General features: G+C 39.2%; 1 protein-coding gene across 9 annotated transcripts in view; it reads left to right on the forward strand.

Moving 5' to 3' along the window:
• Positions 1–16,123, forward strand: part of pde4d (phosphodiesterase 4D, cAMP-specific) — a 1,334,021-nt gene that overhangs the window by 1,100,733 nt on the left and 217,165 nt on the right. For all 9 annotated transcript variants that reach the window (XM_048534576.2, XM_059648315.1, XM_048534564.2 and 6 more), the window contains 3 exons: positions 8,231–8,267; positions 9,305–9,381; positions 15,222–15,271. In XM_048534576.2, the coding sequence (XP_048390533.1) occupies positions 8,231–8,267; positions 9,305–9,381; positions 15,222–15,271 (164 nt within the window). The remainder of the gene's footprint in view (positions 1–8,230; positions 8,268–9,304; positions 9,382–15,221; positions 15,272–16,123) is intronic.

Raw genomic sequence — 16,123 nt, forward strand, 5'->3', positions numbered from 1 at the left:
TTAAAGTTACCGGAACGTAGACAAAACTACTCCATTTCATCATTTGTGTCACCAACTGTATTATGTAAAGACCTGGGCATGCTCCTTGACATCAGCTTAGTGTCTTTACATTAGGAAATGATAACCAAGGACTTTGAAAAGATAAGGCAAGCTTGTAAAAGCTAGATATCTGGAGTGGTCTGTTTTCACCTGACCTTTGAATAAAATTATTTTCATTAATTTTCATTGATTCATTATACTTATGCTGACATACACGTGCCTGTATTTGATACATAGCAGTGTCATAACAATTTAGAATAGTTCTACTCAAGCTATATGAAAGGTTGGATGTGTGATTTATTCTGTCAATAGTTGCGTCAGGATCTGAAGGTGTTGTCCAATGCTAGGAGATAACACTGATAAATGTCTGTCATGTAAATTAGTTTACAAGTGATTAGTTGCAACGTTGGTTTACCATCACAATTGGATGACGCTAGAGAAGAGCTGCATGTGAGATTATTGTCAACTGTTTCCTGAATCAGGCCCATATTTTGGATGGCACAGTAGCATTTCAATACCAACATTTAAACAACCAATATAGTACATTGATAATTGGGACGCTTGTTCCAACCTTCTTTGTAATTGTATATTTACACATACAGAAAGTTTTATTCACAGTATCAGTGAAATATGAAAGGTGTTCTGAAAACTGAATTAACTCAATCCTGAAGAGATAAAAAGGTGCAGTGTTAAACAAGAAGCCATGTACACCGAAAGTGAAGAACAGTGATATTATAGAAGGGACAAAAACAAAGTTGCTGGGAAAGCTCAGCAGGCCTAGCAGCATCTGTGAAGGAGAAAACAGAGTTAACATTTCGGTTCCGGTGACCCTTCCTCAGAACTATGTTTTCTCCTTCACAGATGCTGCCCGACCTGCTGACCTTTTCCAGCAACTTTTGTTTTTGTTCCTGATTTAGAGCATCCACAGTTCTTTCAGATATTAGAAGGAATGGCTTCCTGCTTTTTTACACTTCTATGTTCAAGCTGATTGGACCATACAAACTGCCTCTTTTTGCATGATATGCAATGTAATGTCTTATGTTTTTCCATTATTTTAACGTGGAAAGCTAAAATGTGAACAATGAAATCAAAGAATGAACAAGTGGCTACTATTAGATATTCAAGAGAATCTAAAATGATAAATTGTTAATTCTTTCATTAAATCAGAAGGCAATTTATATACATGACTTAGATGAAGGGACAGAAAATATGGTAGTTAAAGTTGTTGACGATACAAAAATAGTAGGAAAGTAAATTGTTCCTTTATACAAATCATTATCATATTTTGTCAACAGCTAGGGTCCCAGCACTGACCCCTGTGGCACCCTTCCAGTGAGAGAAGATTAGGCAAGTGCAATATAATATGGAAAATGTGAATTTTTCAATTATAGCAGGAAGTATAAAAGATATATATATATATATATATATATATGAATCTAAATGGTGAGACATTGCAAAGCAGCTTGAATGTCCTAGTACATGAGTCACTCGATGTTAGTGTGCAAGTACAGCAAATAATTAGGAAAGCTAATAGAAATGTTTAACAAGGGAGATTGAATACCAAACAGAAAAGTTACAGTTCAGTATTTACAGGACATTGTTTTTCAGATATGGCCTCAATAATGTATTATTGGTCTGCTTATTTAAAGAAGGATGTGAATGCATTGGAAACAGTTCAGAGAAAGTTTACTGGGCTAATAATTGAATGGGCAGGATATCTCATAAGGAATGGTTGGACAGGCTAGGATGTAGAAGCTCACACATCGCTCACAGGTCACCAGTCAATCAAATGCTGGAGGACCCCAAAGGATGTTAACTACACTGGGTAGGAGTGGTAAGGTTCCTTTCTCTGGCGTGTATTAATGAGCCTGTTTGCTATTCACAGTTTTCTTTGTCAGTCTACAAATTCTTAGATTTATTATCAGAATTCATGTATCGAATTCAATTTCATTATCCAGCACGACAGTAGATCTGATTTGGTTATTCTTTATTATGCATCCCAAGAGTTTGCCCACATCTGATTTTGGACAGAGAAGTCTTTTTACACTGTGAGCACCAGAAATAGGAGTAAGTGAGCTCCACTATTCAGTAAGATCATTTTATAATTTTTAATATTGAATCCAATCTACGTTCTACCCATTCCTCCCAGCATTAACTGACAGGTGCTTAGAAACATGTTCTCTTTGCACTGCATGTAATATTGTCTGGGACATGAACTTTAACAATGTTGTTCCTGCAGAGCTACATTTTTACTCAAAGTACCTTGAGTAATAGGAATCATGTATATCATAAAAAATGTAACTTTGTTTTTACTGAAAATATATACAACAAATGTCCCTTTAGTCATGAAATCAAACTGGATTTTCACAATGTAATTGCAGACACGACTTTGAAGAAGATAACAGTAATAACTGATTTGTCCTTTATATTTTTCATTTGAAAGGGCATAATGTAAATGATATTCACAAAAATATATTTCTCACATTGATGGCTAGAAGGGTGATTTGTTGGATAACATGTTTTGACAATTTTTCCTTCTCAAGTTGGCCAAAACAATAATAACCTATTACTCAAAGTCAGTGTATCTTTTGGCCCTGGCTATGTTTAGAATAAATTTTGCTCAGATCACATTCCTCTTCACTGGAGTCATCACACACGTACCCTTGATGCTGCCATTTATCAATTTTTAAAGCAGGGCAGGAAAATGCATCAATGGTATCTCTCACTGGGCAAGGTGCCATGTGCAGTGTGTCAGTTTGATGTTTGTTGCCTGAGACTTTTAAGATAACACAGCTCCTTATTTCAGCTCTTAGCATCACCCATACTCAGAAGAGGTATCGGACAGTATGAAATGATGGCTCTGGCAACTGAGTTGGAGATAGTGCAAGTGTTAAAATATAAAGAACAGCAATTCAGCTGGGACTTGATGCTAATGCAGGATGCATTTCTGTTTATGAAAGTTATATATCTGTGGGCACAGATGATCTGTGCGTGGCACGCTGTGATTATGGGGACTTTGTAACAGTGCTTACTTTTATTCAGTGCAGGAGGTTACTGCCTCATTCCAATAACAAAATGTCAAAAATGGGCCTGCTTGAGCACCCCTGGTATTTTGAGAACAGAAGTGAAATGCGATGGGTTTTGTATCAAAGGTCAAGACCGTCCCTCGACAATATCCAGATGTCATGAATGCCATATCACTTGCAGACCATCTGAAAGAAAACCAATAACCCTGTATTACATTGGCCTGCAACTTGTGTTATTAATAACAAAGTTTGCCTTCATTGCAGCACTGAAACTGAAACTGACAGCACCTTCTTGAGTCCAAGTGCAAACAATTAAATGCAGAAATCCAGAAATTGTTCTCAGTGATGCACAGTTTCACCACATTTTGCGCTATTGAAGACCTAGCATTCTGCATTCAATTAGAAATCACTGAGCTGACAAAAATGTTTCCTTTTATATTCACTGTAAAAATCCATGAACAGGTTGTGCCTTATTGAATTTGGAATAACTGGCTCTTTAACAGTGTACAAAGTTCATAATGAATACTGAACAGATACAGTGTTGCTTTAAAAAAAGCCCTTTTCTGTTTGTGAAATGTCAAATGTCTCCATTATGATATAAAACGAGTGCATATTTAAATTTTAGGAAGCATGGTTGTGATATTTCAGCTTCTGTCCTCGTCCCATGTGTATCTCCCGATCATTTATTTTGCTCTTTGTAGGAATTTTAATTCAACTTAGCTTGGTTTGTGATGTCACTGTTATCAAACGCTAGGGACCCTCTTGATTTAATATCAGAGTATTGCTGGGAACACAGCACAGAGATCACTGGATCTTTGGAGGCAGCTTTCTTCAAAGATCATTGGTGAACATTGTCACTGCAGCATTGACCATTAAACCGAGAGAATAACATGCATAGAACTGAGAGGACAGAAAGAGACCTTTGACCTCTTTGATAGACACCAGTGTTTGTTCTCCATTCAGCCTTGTCCCTCGTACAATCTCCAACTCTTTCAGCATTAATATATGTAATATAATTTAACAAGAATGGTCAAATAATTTAAATGCATGCAATTAATTGACTTTTGAATATATCTGTTTGTACAATATGTCCCAGTACAAGTTGCAAAAGCTTGAAAGAAAAATAGAAATCTCATTGATGCCAACTTTTCAACATGGTTTGATGATTCATCCTGTTGCAGTGATGTTATTCACTCATTCTGAAATCAGGATTTTATAGATATAAAAACGCCATTGTGTTCCTTGAAAAGTGGCAGCTGTAGCTTCATATGCCTGAATTAATTCTCAGCAAGCTTCACGCAATATCTTGGATGCGAACTTCAAAAGGAAATAACATTTAACAGTGAAACGATGTTTTGACCTAGAACAGGGTGTCATGTACATTTGTGAATGTTTCATATTAAAGATATGGAGATTACTGGACTCTTTCTGGCCACTAGTTCTACTATGAAAACAGACAATGTACAAAATAATAGCTTCAAAATGATATAGTATTATGTAAAAATGTAAATAAATATAGAATAATAACATTTAAATCTATTATAAGTTCATGCTTACTTTTCTTCCTCCAATTTTGAATGTTTAAACAATTTGGTTTAACTGTTAATAGTTTGTATTAAGTAAAGGTTGGAAAAATAGCGTAAGAAAGAGAAACTTAAATAATGCAGTGACTAACTTTATGATATAGTTTTGCTCCAATAGAAACTAAGTCACCAGTTCATAGAACAGCCTGGTACAAGTTGCCATTTTACCTGTTCTGAAAAATTAAGGAATGTCGGTTTTCTGCAACACGCATCTTTTTAATGCAGCTTGCCTATCATGATCTGAATATGTACTAAAATGATCAGAATATTAATGTTTACAACTAGAACAATGGAAGGGGATAAACCAACCATGGTTAACCAAGGAAGTTAAGGATTGTATCAAAATGAGAGGATAAAAAGCAATGTGGCAAAGATTTGTGATAAACTAGAGGATTGAAACATATAAAATAATCAGAGGGTTGGATAGGGAGAGCCTTTTTCCTAGGATGGTGATGGCGAGCACGAGGGGGCACAGCTTTAAATTGAGGGGTGAAAGATATAGGACAGATGTCAGAGGTAGTTTCTTTACTCAGAGAGTAGTAAGGGAATGGAACGCTTTGCCTGTAACGTTAGTAGATTCGCCAACTTTAGGTACATTTAAGTCATCATTGGATAAGCATATGGACGTACATGGGATAGTGTAGGTTAGATGGGCTTGAGATCGGTATGACAGGTCGGCACAACATCGAGGGCCGAAGGGCCTGTACTGTGCTGTAATGTTCTATGTTCTATGGGGAAAATCTTAAAAATTAACAAAAGATGTTTTAAAAAGTGAAAAATAGGTTTTGAGGGATAATTAGTAATTCATATAAAAACTGAAGTTGAGAGCTTCTTTAAAGATATGAAAGGCAAGAGAGAGGCTGGAGAGAACATAGAGAATGAGGCTGGGAAATTATAATAAGGAGTCAAAAAAATGGCAAATACTTTTAATCAATTTTCACAGTGGTAATAACTTCTAGCATAATCAAGGGGTAAGAGAGAGGAAATAAATGCAATGAATGTTATGAGTGAAAAAGTACTAGCAAAATAAACACTGATACATCTATCGACCTAACTGATTTTCCTCTTGTGATATTAAAGAAAGTAGCCACAAGAGATAGTGGATACATTGGTCATATTCTCTCTGGAATTCTTAGATTTTGGAAAAGCCCCAGCAAATTGGAAAACTGCCAGTGTAACACCTTTTATGTTAAATGAGGAACGCCAAAAGAAAACAGGTAATTATAGCCCAGTTAGTTTAACATCTGTCATTTAGAAAGGATATAATCCAGAGCATTTAGAAATACACAACACAATCAAATAAAGTCAGCATCTCTTCATAGACTCCTGACAGTGTAGAAGCAGGTCATTCAGCCCATCACGTTCACACTGACCCTCCAAAGAGCATCCCACCCAGACCCCCTCTATCCCTGTAACCCTGCTGTTCCCATGACCAACCCACCTAGCCTGCACATCCCAGGACACTATGGGCAATTTGGCGTGGCCAATCCACCTAACCTATACATCTTTGGACTGTGGAAGGAAACGCATGCAGACACAAGGAGAACATGCAGACTCTGTACAGACTGTTGCCCAAGGCTGGAATCAAACTCGGGTCGGTGGAGCTGTGAGGCAGTACTGCTAACCACTGAGCCACGAGTACTAATCACTGATCCATTTCTTCTCTTCATGAAGGAAAATCATGCTTTACAAATTTACTACAATTACCTGAGGAGGTAACAAGTAGATTAAGTGAATGTAATGTATTTAGATCAACAACAGGCATTGGTAAGATACTGCACATAAACCTACTTAATAAGATATAAGCCCATTATGTTGGTGTAGTTGATCAGCATGGATCGAGGTTGGCTAATTAAGAGAAGACAGAGAGTTGGAGTAATGGATGCAACTAGTGCAGTGCCACAGGGATCAGTGATAGAGCTGATGGAATCACAATTATTTGGAATACACACTAATGACTTGAATGAAAGAAGTAAATGCACTGAAGCCAAGTTTGCAGATTGCTCAAAAATCAGTGGGAACACAACTCATGGGAATTATAGACAGAGTCTACAAAGGGATCTGGATGGGTTAAGTTAGTGGGCAAAAACTTGGCAAATAGAGCATACACTTATAATTTTCATCCATTCATGAAATATGAGCCAGCACTTATTGCCTACCCTTGGTTCCCTTGAGAAGGTGGTGGTGAACTGTCTTGTTGCAGTCCATGTGCTGTTATAGACCCACAATGCCCTTGGGTAGGGAATTCCAGGATTTTGACCGAGCAACAAGAAAAGAAATGATGATCTGTTTCCAAGTTAGGATACTAAGTGTCTTGGAGAGGATCTCTCAGATGGTGGCTTCCCATATATCTGCTGCCTTGTCCTTTTCTGAGGAAGTGGTCATGAATTTGAAAGATGTTGTTTATGGATCCTTGGTGAATTTCTGCAGTGTATCTTGCAGATGGTACATGCCTTGGTATTCCACTTTGTCAGTGGGGAAAATGTGAAGTTGTGCACTTTGGCAGGAGGATTGGAGGAACTGGCCATTATTTAAATGGAAAAAAAGGCTGCAGTAAACTGCAGCACGGTGCAACTTGAGAACAAAGTCATACATAAATTGCAAAAAGTTAGCATTCAAGTTCAGCACATTATAGGGAAAGTAAATGGAATGTTTATTTCAAAGGCAAAGCAGTATAAAAAGAGGAAAATATTGCCAAAAACTATACAAGGCACTAATTAGCCCACAGCTAGAATATTATGCACAGTTTTGGTCTCCTTATCTTAGGAAATGTATACTGGCATTAGGAGGTAATCCAGATAAGGTTCACTAGATTGAGCACAGTGGGATTTTCTGATAAGGAGTTGTACTCATTAGAGTTTTGAAGAATGAGAGGCAACCTTATTGAAACCTATAAAACTCTAGGCAGCTTGACAGGATAAATCTGGTCCAGCTGTCTGCACTGACCAGATGTCCTAAACTGATCTATTCCCATTTACCAGCATTTGGACCATATCGCTCTAAACCCTTCCTAATCATATACCCATCTAGATACCTTTAAAATTTTGTAATTATACCAGCTTCCACGACCTTCTCTGGCAGCTTGTTCCAAGCATGCACCGCCCTCTGCATATAAAAATCAAGAGGGGAATCAAAGATTGTGAAGAAAAGACAGGAAAGTGGAATAGAGGATTATCAGATCAGTCATAATCTTTTTGAATGGCACAGCAAATTTGATAGGCTGAGTGGCCTAATTCAGCTTCTACGTTTTCTGCTCTTATGGAATTGTGCCACAAGCATCGCAGCTTCCCCCGTAAACCGTTCTTTTATGATTGAATGTGCTGAAAATAAGATATTAAAGCATATATACCCATCAGCTGAGTTCAGATTGCCAGCGAAGCAAGGTGTTTTAGAGTTTCTGGGACTGCGGTTCAATTGCCAGATTGTATGAATTAATATTTCACATAATATTTCATGGAAAATTAGAAGTATTTAAATGAGTAATTGTTCTATATGTTATGCTTAGCGCAAATATTATTTAATAGCTGCAATCTATTTTGATAAAAGGTAAATTATAACGATTAATCTATTCATATTTTGCAGCCATGGAGATGACCTAATAGTGACCCCCTTTGCACAGGTAAGTTATGTTATGTTATGTTTCACATGGGTTTAAGTCACTCAGCTGAATCACTTAATAAGCAGTCTTTGGGAGCAAATGATTAAGTACCTTCAGTGAGTGTTGAGTATTGCAGAGAATATTTTTCTAGCAATTCCAAATTAGACGACAGGGTATAATATTTCTCAATTGAGGTTCCAATTTGTCATCGGAAGGTTTATTTCAGGTGTTTGTCTGGTTACATAAAATAACCAGTTTTTTCATGTTAGTGTTTTGTTTGGGTTATAATATTGTGTGGGTTTAATATATGTTTTGTGAAACATTAACTGTCATGAAGTCAAAAGTGGGTGGAGTTGCACACTTTCTGATGACTGATATCAGTCTTGCATTGATTTAATGTGAATAAGAACAAATTTAAATGCATTTTGTATTCAGTAGGACATGTACAGTTAATTTGGTGATGTAGCACAAGTTGGAGAGAAGCCAGTGGTTAGTGAGAAAATCCATGCATCCATTTTACACAAAAGTCTTATTTAATCAGTATCAGTCGCTTGTTTTCCAATTTATTTACACAGAATTTCCACTTAGCAGTGACAGAAGGAAATTTTCCTTTCTTGCACAGCCATCAGATCCCAATACCTTACCTAATCTGTACATAAATGGGTAAAGAAAGGCAAGTAAATTGCAAACAGCTCATCCAGACAAAGACATTCCTCTTGCCAAATTTTACAGTTAATAGGTTAGTGGTTTATTCTTCTAGAGTTTGATGGATTTCAGTTTATAGCAAGATTACTTTTTGGTTTAAGCAGAACAGGTTTGACTAAATGCGTTGCTGGTATATCCATTTAGCATATCACATTGTTGCACTATATTAAGGTTAGAAAGTGTGTTTCTGAGTTATTCCCTTCAGCAAATGCTGAATTTACTGAGTAGGACTGATTTATGATCATTTGAGGAAACTCCTAAAGATTGTAAAGTGAAGTGAACCCATGTTTTAAAATGTTATATGTGATGTCTTTCTTTTATTAGTACATACATTCATAATTATATATTTATAGGTGCTAGCAAGCCTGCGCACTGTAAGGAACAATTTTGCTACTCTAACCAACTTGCAAGAACGAGCATCCAGTAGCAAGTAAGTTACATTGGTGTTGAATAACTTTTTTGGCTTTCAGATCTGATGTTAAAGAATGTTCTAATATAGAAGCTGATTGTTTGATTCATCAAGCACAGCTAACTAATTAAAAGTTCACCATACATTATGCCCTCAGATATAATACAAGTCTAATCTGCCATGGAAAGTCAAAATTGCCTTATCACTGTGTATAATATGCAGCTTTTTTTAACAATGCTGTGATCAAGGTGTCATTAAGCAGAGAGATATGAGTTGTGAGTCAGCTGTGACAGGCTGGAAGAGAGCAGACTGAAAATGCCACAGATCTGGAGAATATTTCAGTAGCTGCTGTCATACCTGGACCATGAGTAACAGAATGGATGAGTCCTGAGAGCAATGTAAAGATTAAGATGGCATCATGTTGCTAATGATACCGGTTAATTTCTTTGGTGGATCAAAACTTTGCAATCTTTAGATGGTTTGCCATGGAGAACTGTCTCCAAGTTGACCTTAAAGGAAACACTGCACTGTTTCACCCTATTACGGTAGTAATTATATTTTGTAGCCTACCCGCTTCCTTCTGAGAGTTCTCATTCTTTTGCTTCGCTCCACTTTTGAATCTTTGCCATGGAAGTGAGTGGCACTCCTGCCTTAGGGTTACATAGAAACATAGGAGCAGGAGGAGTCCATTCAGACCTTCGAGCCTGCTTCGCCATTTTTCACGATCATGGTTAATTGCCCACTCAATAGGCTACTCCTGCATTCTTCCCATTCACCCCAAGTGCTATATCTAATTGCCTCTTGAATACATTCATTGTTTTGGCATCAGCTACAACCTGTGGTAATGAATCCCACAGGCTCACCACTCTCTGGGTGAAGAAATGTCGCCTCATCTCCATCCTAAATGGTATACCCCGAATCCTCAGACTGTGACCCCTGGTTCTGGACACACCCACCATCGGGAACATCCTCCCGGCATTTACCCCATCCAACCCTGTTAGAATTTTATAAGTCTTTATGGGACTCCGCCCTCATTGTTTTCGCTGGAGTTCAGGCCAATCCCAACCTAGTCAATCTCTCCTCATATGTCAGACCTGCCATCCCCCGAATTAGCCTGGTAAACCTTCGCTGCATTCCAATGTGAGCAAAACCATCCTTCTTCAGAAAAAGAGACCAAAACTGCAAACAATATTCCAGGAGTGGCCTCACCAAGGCACTGTATAACTGCAACAACACGTCACTGCTCCTGTATTGAAACCTCTCGCAATGAGGGCCAACATACCATTTGCTTTCTTTACCGCCTACTGCACCCGCATGCTTACCTTCAGTGACTGGTGCACCGGACAACCAGGTCCTGCTGCACACTCTCTTCTCCCAGTTTACAGCCATTCAGGTAGTAATCTGCTGCCTTGTTTTAGCTTTCAAAGTGAATAGCCTCACACTTATCCAAATTATACTGCATCTGCCATTGATTTGCCCACTCACCCAAACTGACCAAATCATGCTGAAGGATCTCTACATCCTTGACATAGTTCCCCCCCTCCCGCCCGACTTGGTATCAGCTGAAAACTTTGAGATTTTACATTTAGCTCCCTCATCCAAGTCAGTAATATATATTGTGAATAGCCAGGATCGTAGCACCGATCCTTGTGGCACCCCACTAGTTACTGCCTGCCAATTTGACGAGGACCCATTAATTCCTACTCTGGTTTTCTGTCTGTCAACCAGTTTTCTATCCATCTTAATATACTTTCCCCAATCCCATGTGCTTTAATTTTGCATATTAATCTCTTACACAGGATTTTGTCAAACTAAAAGGTGCTCTCATGCTGTGAAGAAAGTGCAAGAGATGCACAGCCTTCAACAGAATGTCCACCAGATGAGTGAAGGCACAATAATGCTGCTAAATGAGGCTGCCCCAGCGCATTGTGACAGAACAATCTCATCTGAAGCATTTGAGGTGCACAGCAGTACCTACTGTACACAGGTAGGGGTCAGAGCAGCATCATCAGACCCAGTATCTGTGCACTGTAACATCTCCTTCCTCTGCGCATATTGAGGCCCATAAGCTGTTCCTTCAACTTGAGATTCCCATGCTTGCTTAGGTCTGGGAGTACATTGCAGTGCAGTACAGTGTGACACATAATCCTCCCAAATTGTGGTCCAGACAACTGCAGCGTTCAAAGAAGTGATGTGATGGACAGTGAGGATCTGCGACAGCTGCAGCATTGTACCATGTAGGAAAATGAAGACATTGATCAAAAAGGATATCACCTCCTTTGTTCTTTTCCTGCCTACTACACCTCGATGCAATGCAGGGACCTGCAGCTGGAGTAGATGGATCTTTTCCTATAGTGGAGCCAGCAGACGTTGGAGTTTTGGGCAGATGATCCTGATGTATTTGTGGCTAGAGAGCACAGCCATTCAGACCACAAGTAGGTTCACCCTCCTTGGCTTGAAACTCCTTTCGGTTGAGGTTAAGCTGTGTGGAGGTGGAGGAGTCGGGTATTTCTCTGGAGTGTCCTGAGTCTCAGTGGCCTGTCAGATTGGTTCTTTCTCTGGTACCTTTTGGCACCACCTTAACTTGTGAGAAAGAAGTGAGATCAAGGGGTCTCATCGTCTGTACTGAAGAAGGGTCTCCGGACCTGAAACATTAACTTGCCTTTCTCTCCACAGATGCTGCCAAACCTGCTGAGTTTCTCCAGCAATTTCTGTTTCTGTCTCATCATCTTGTTGCTTTGCTGTTGGTGGCTAATGCGGTGGTGTGCATCTCCAGCAGCCATTGAGCATTCTGCTAGGCCTGCCTCTCTGTGATAAGCAGCAACCTGCCTACAGAGACAGCTGGACACGCATATGTTGGAGTGAGCACAAAACAGATAACACTGGTGGACTCGTCCACCCTTTCATCCAGTTTCCTGTGCATTTTTGACCATGATATTCGCAGCTATGATGATGTGGTTCTCTCCTGCTTGTGACTGAACAGCCGCCTGATCTCTCGCAGTGATCGCTGCGTGTTGGCGACCTGCAGCGTTGCTTCCTCGATCAACTGCCAGGATGTGCCCGTGATGTGCCCACCAGAATACACTTCTCACTCTTATCTAGCCTCTGAACCCGCCAAGCAATCGGTGTCTGAGCTGGCCCAGGATACAAGAGATGGCCTTGCTATTGCATCCTCTGAAGGAATTGTAGGTTCTTCCCCAGAGGTTACAGAGGCCATGTTGGCTGGAGGAGCAGTTCCTTCATGATGGAGGCTGTGTGAATCCCACTGGTGCCTATAGGGGACGAGCGATGGAATGAGTTGTACAATAGGGATAGAAGCTTTGGCACATTAAGACTACAATCACACTGGTAGTAATGAGCGAGACAGCACTTGACAATAAATCTTACTTGGTTGCCAGGACATGGAGGTTTCGGCATCGCCACATGAGTGGCCACTGTCCTTGCCTACTTTAGGAGGCAGGGAGGGGGCGAGCAGGTGAGGATCTGACACCCGTCACCATCTTGCCCCCCTCTGCCTTATTGTGGGCAGTTTTCTTCTGCAGTGGGACAAGAGCTGGGAGTGAGTGAAACGAAAGTGGCTGTTACAACTGTTAATGGCGGTCCAGGTGGAGGCAGAAATGATGAGGTGTCACAAGTGGGCTTGCAGGTTTAATGGTTCGTAGGGGTAGAATATTTGAGAATGTTTGAGGGAAGATTCTGCACAGAATCATACAGTGCAGGAGAGGCCCTTTGGCCCATTGAGTCTGCACCATGCCTGCAGTTGTGCAAGTGTTAGACCATGAGGTGTATGCAGTATTGTCAGTGGTAGGAATCCCAGAAGATCCCAGCTAACGCATCTACAGCTGGTGTGCTTAAGATAGCATGAGAACAACACTGTGGAGGGGCGGTGCATAGTTAATGAGGTGAGTACTGTAAAAATTATGTGCATTTATGCTCTAGAGCTCACAGGAAGAAACCCTCCCCCAAATTCTCAACTGAGTGCAAAGTAAGAGAGCAAATGAGGATCTTTGAGGTGCACCCTGATTGAATCCATGAGGTGGGTGTCTGTTCCTGCACATGAAGTGTCCTGGAATCAACTATCCAATAAAAGGTGCTGACGAGCTTCAAAGGGACAGCAAATGAAGTACAGAATCATGTTGCTAGTGCATTGGAAATATGCCATGAGGATATGGTGAGGCTGGTAGATGTCTTATGGTATGTGGATAGATGATGTGTGTCATTCTTGCACATGAGGCATATGTTGGTGACAGCTGTTCAATAGGGGAAGCAACAGCCTGGTGGTATTATCGCTAGCCAGTAATATTCTGGTGACTGGAGTTCAAATCCCGCCAGAGCAGATGGTAGAATTTGGAATTGAGACACTAATGATGCCCATGAATCCATTGTCAATTGTCTGAAAAACCCATCTGGTTCACTGATGTCCTTTAGAGATGGAAATCTGCTATCCTTACCTGGCCTGGCCTATATGGGACTCCAGGCCCACAGGTACGTGGCTGATTCTTAACTGCCCTCTGGGTAATTAGAAATTGCCCATAAATGCTGGCTCATAGGTGCTCATGCAATGAATGAATAAAAAAAAAGGCAGACCATAGGAGCAAGTGCTAAGCTGGGATCACCAATTAACTGCTCCGAACTTTCAAGCTGGGCTTAACACTAACTAGTTTCTATCCGATGGCTAGGACAATGGGTAATTGTAGATCTACAATGCAAGATTCAGTAATAATGAGATATTAATACTTTCTAATGTTTGCACATAGGCTTCCTATTTTTGCCTTATCCTTCAACTCTTGGTTAGAAAATGGGAACATTTGCTCTCAATTTTGAAAACTTCCTCACTAGCCATCTCAAGCTATTGCCCTAACTCTTTCACCAATATCTACATCGTTCCAGGGCAGAATTAACTCATTTCACACATTTTCTGCAATTTAGTTTTATTGAAGCTATTGAAATAAAAAATTGGAAAATATGCAAATCGCCTACTAACAAGTGCCTGTTTTACACGATAATATGAAGTCAACATTACTTTTAATGATTTACTTGATCTGCCTGATTATCCAGAACTGAGTTGAACGACATTATAATTCATTATTAGAGCAGCAACATATTTTATTTTTGATTAATGTATACTTCACATAGTAGCATCTGTATAGTTGTATATGACTATTTATCCATTTTTGAGATATCTGAGGCATAAATATATGACGTAAAGTTAAATGTTGGAAATGCCAGAACATAATCACGTACCATAGCGACCCCTGCTGGTCAAAATACTGGATCAACAATTTGATTTTCTGAAGGCAACGAGTAGATTTCTTCAAGCAATTATACTCTTCTGAAGTAAGCATATGTCATTTAGCCATTAGAAATGTGAGTTTCCTATGGAGACTCTTGAGTACATGAAACACCGTGTCCTGGGCTCTTAAATGAGAACTTTACCACATCAGAAAATCAGTTTAAAAAATGTAAATACTTGAATAATGTATCTTGCACTCAACTAATGTACTCTTGTTCTATTTACTTCCAACAATGCGGAGCAAGGATAATTATCACATTTATCCTATTTCAAGCAACTTTTTTCCTAAAAATATGTAGCAGTTATTGTTTAACAACTTATAAAACAACAATTAAAACACATTAAACAATCGACACCTTTTTGAATTGAAGCATTTTTAAAGGTAAAGATTGACTAGTTATCTTTAGATATATCAACTGCCTGCATTTGATTCTTTAGGCACAATTTTTTTTATATTAGTATGCAAAAGGCAATATTTCTCAGACATTTGTCTGGAGCCTCTTAACCTGTGAGGGCAGTAAGGGTGTCACTGGAATTCTAACTTGCTGCATTTATTTTAATGATTCAGGCGCTCACCAATGTGTAACCAACCACCAATGAATAAGCCAAGTTTTACAGGTGAGTGATTCATCTCTTCACTATTAAAGCTTCAACAATGTGAATTATACCAAATGACATGTTTTATGGGGCATGGCATTGATACACTTGTCTGCAGTATGGTCTGGTGGATATAGGTCCATGCCTGAAATTCTCTTATGCTTAACTTAGTCAGCCAGGAAATTAAGGACAGATAACTGCTGCATTGCCTTGTGGCAGTGGCTAAAGTGACATTGCTACAGTCTACAGGAAAAGATGTCTTTTTGCATTCTGTGGCAAGTGGGCAACTTAAAAGTAAGGAAACATGTTTTTGAACAAATATTTATATCTGATCATTAACTTTCTGACAAAAGCTTGAGAACAGCTCGTTAGCGGTTGGCAAATAGCACATATCATGGGAAAATCTGCGGTTGAGTAGCAAAATAAAAATGAAGGAGTGGACATTAGGAAACCATAAGCCATTTGCAATCTGTTAACACTGTGTAAATTGTTATTTTTTAAATACCATTGCAGTTTGGAACAAAAATGGTTCACAGCATAGCATTTGGCTCAATTCATCTATTCTATCTCCTTGCTTAAAAATATCCAACGTCAATTCCACTGAACATCTCTGTCCACATGGTCCTTTAAAATTCTGTGCTTTAGGCTCCCATGAAATTTTTGCAAAAGTACATCGTTTTCATTGCTGGGCAAACCAAATATTTAACATGCAACCTGAATAGAAAATTGGTAATGAGTTTTCATTTGCTGGAATTAAATGGTTTCTGAAATTGAAAGATGAAAGCGTTAACTTGATTTCTAAAAGACCTTGTCAACTGATGTCTCTTTAAACTGAAGTTATTCTATCAAAGAGATACGTTGATAAACAGTTCA

Source organism: Stegostoma tigrinum, chromosome 1, assembly GCF_030684315.1.
Source record: "Stegostoma tigrinum isolate sSteTig4 chromosome 1, sSteTig4.hap1, whole genome shotgun sequence".
Classification (NCBI taxonomy): Eukaryota; Metazoa; Chordata; class Chondrichthyes; order Orectolobiformes; family Stegostomatidae; genus Stegostoma; species Stegostoma tigrinum.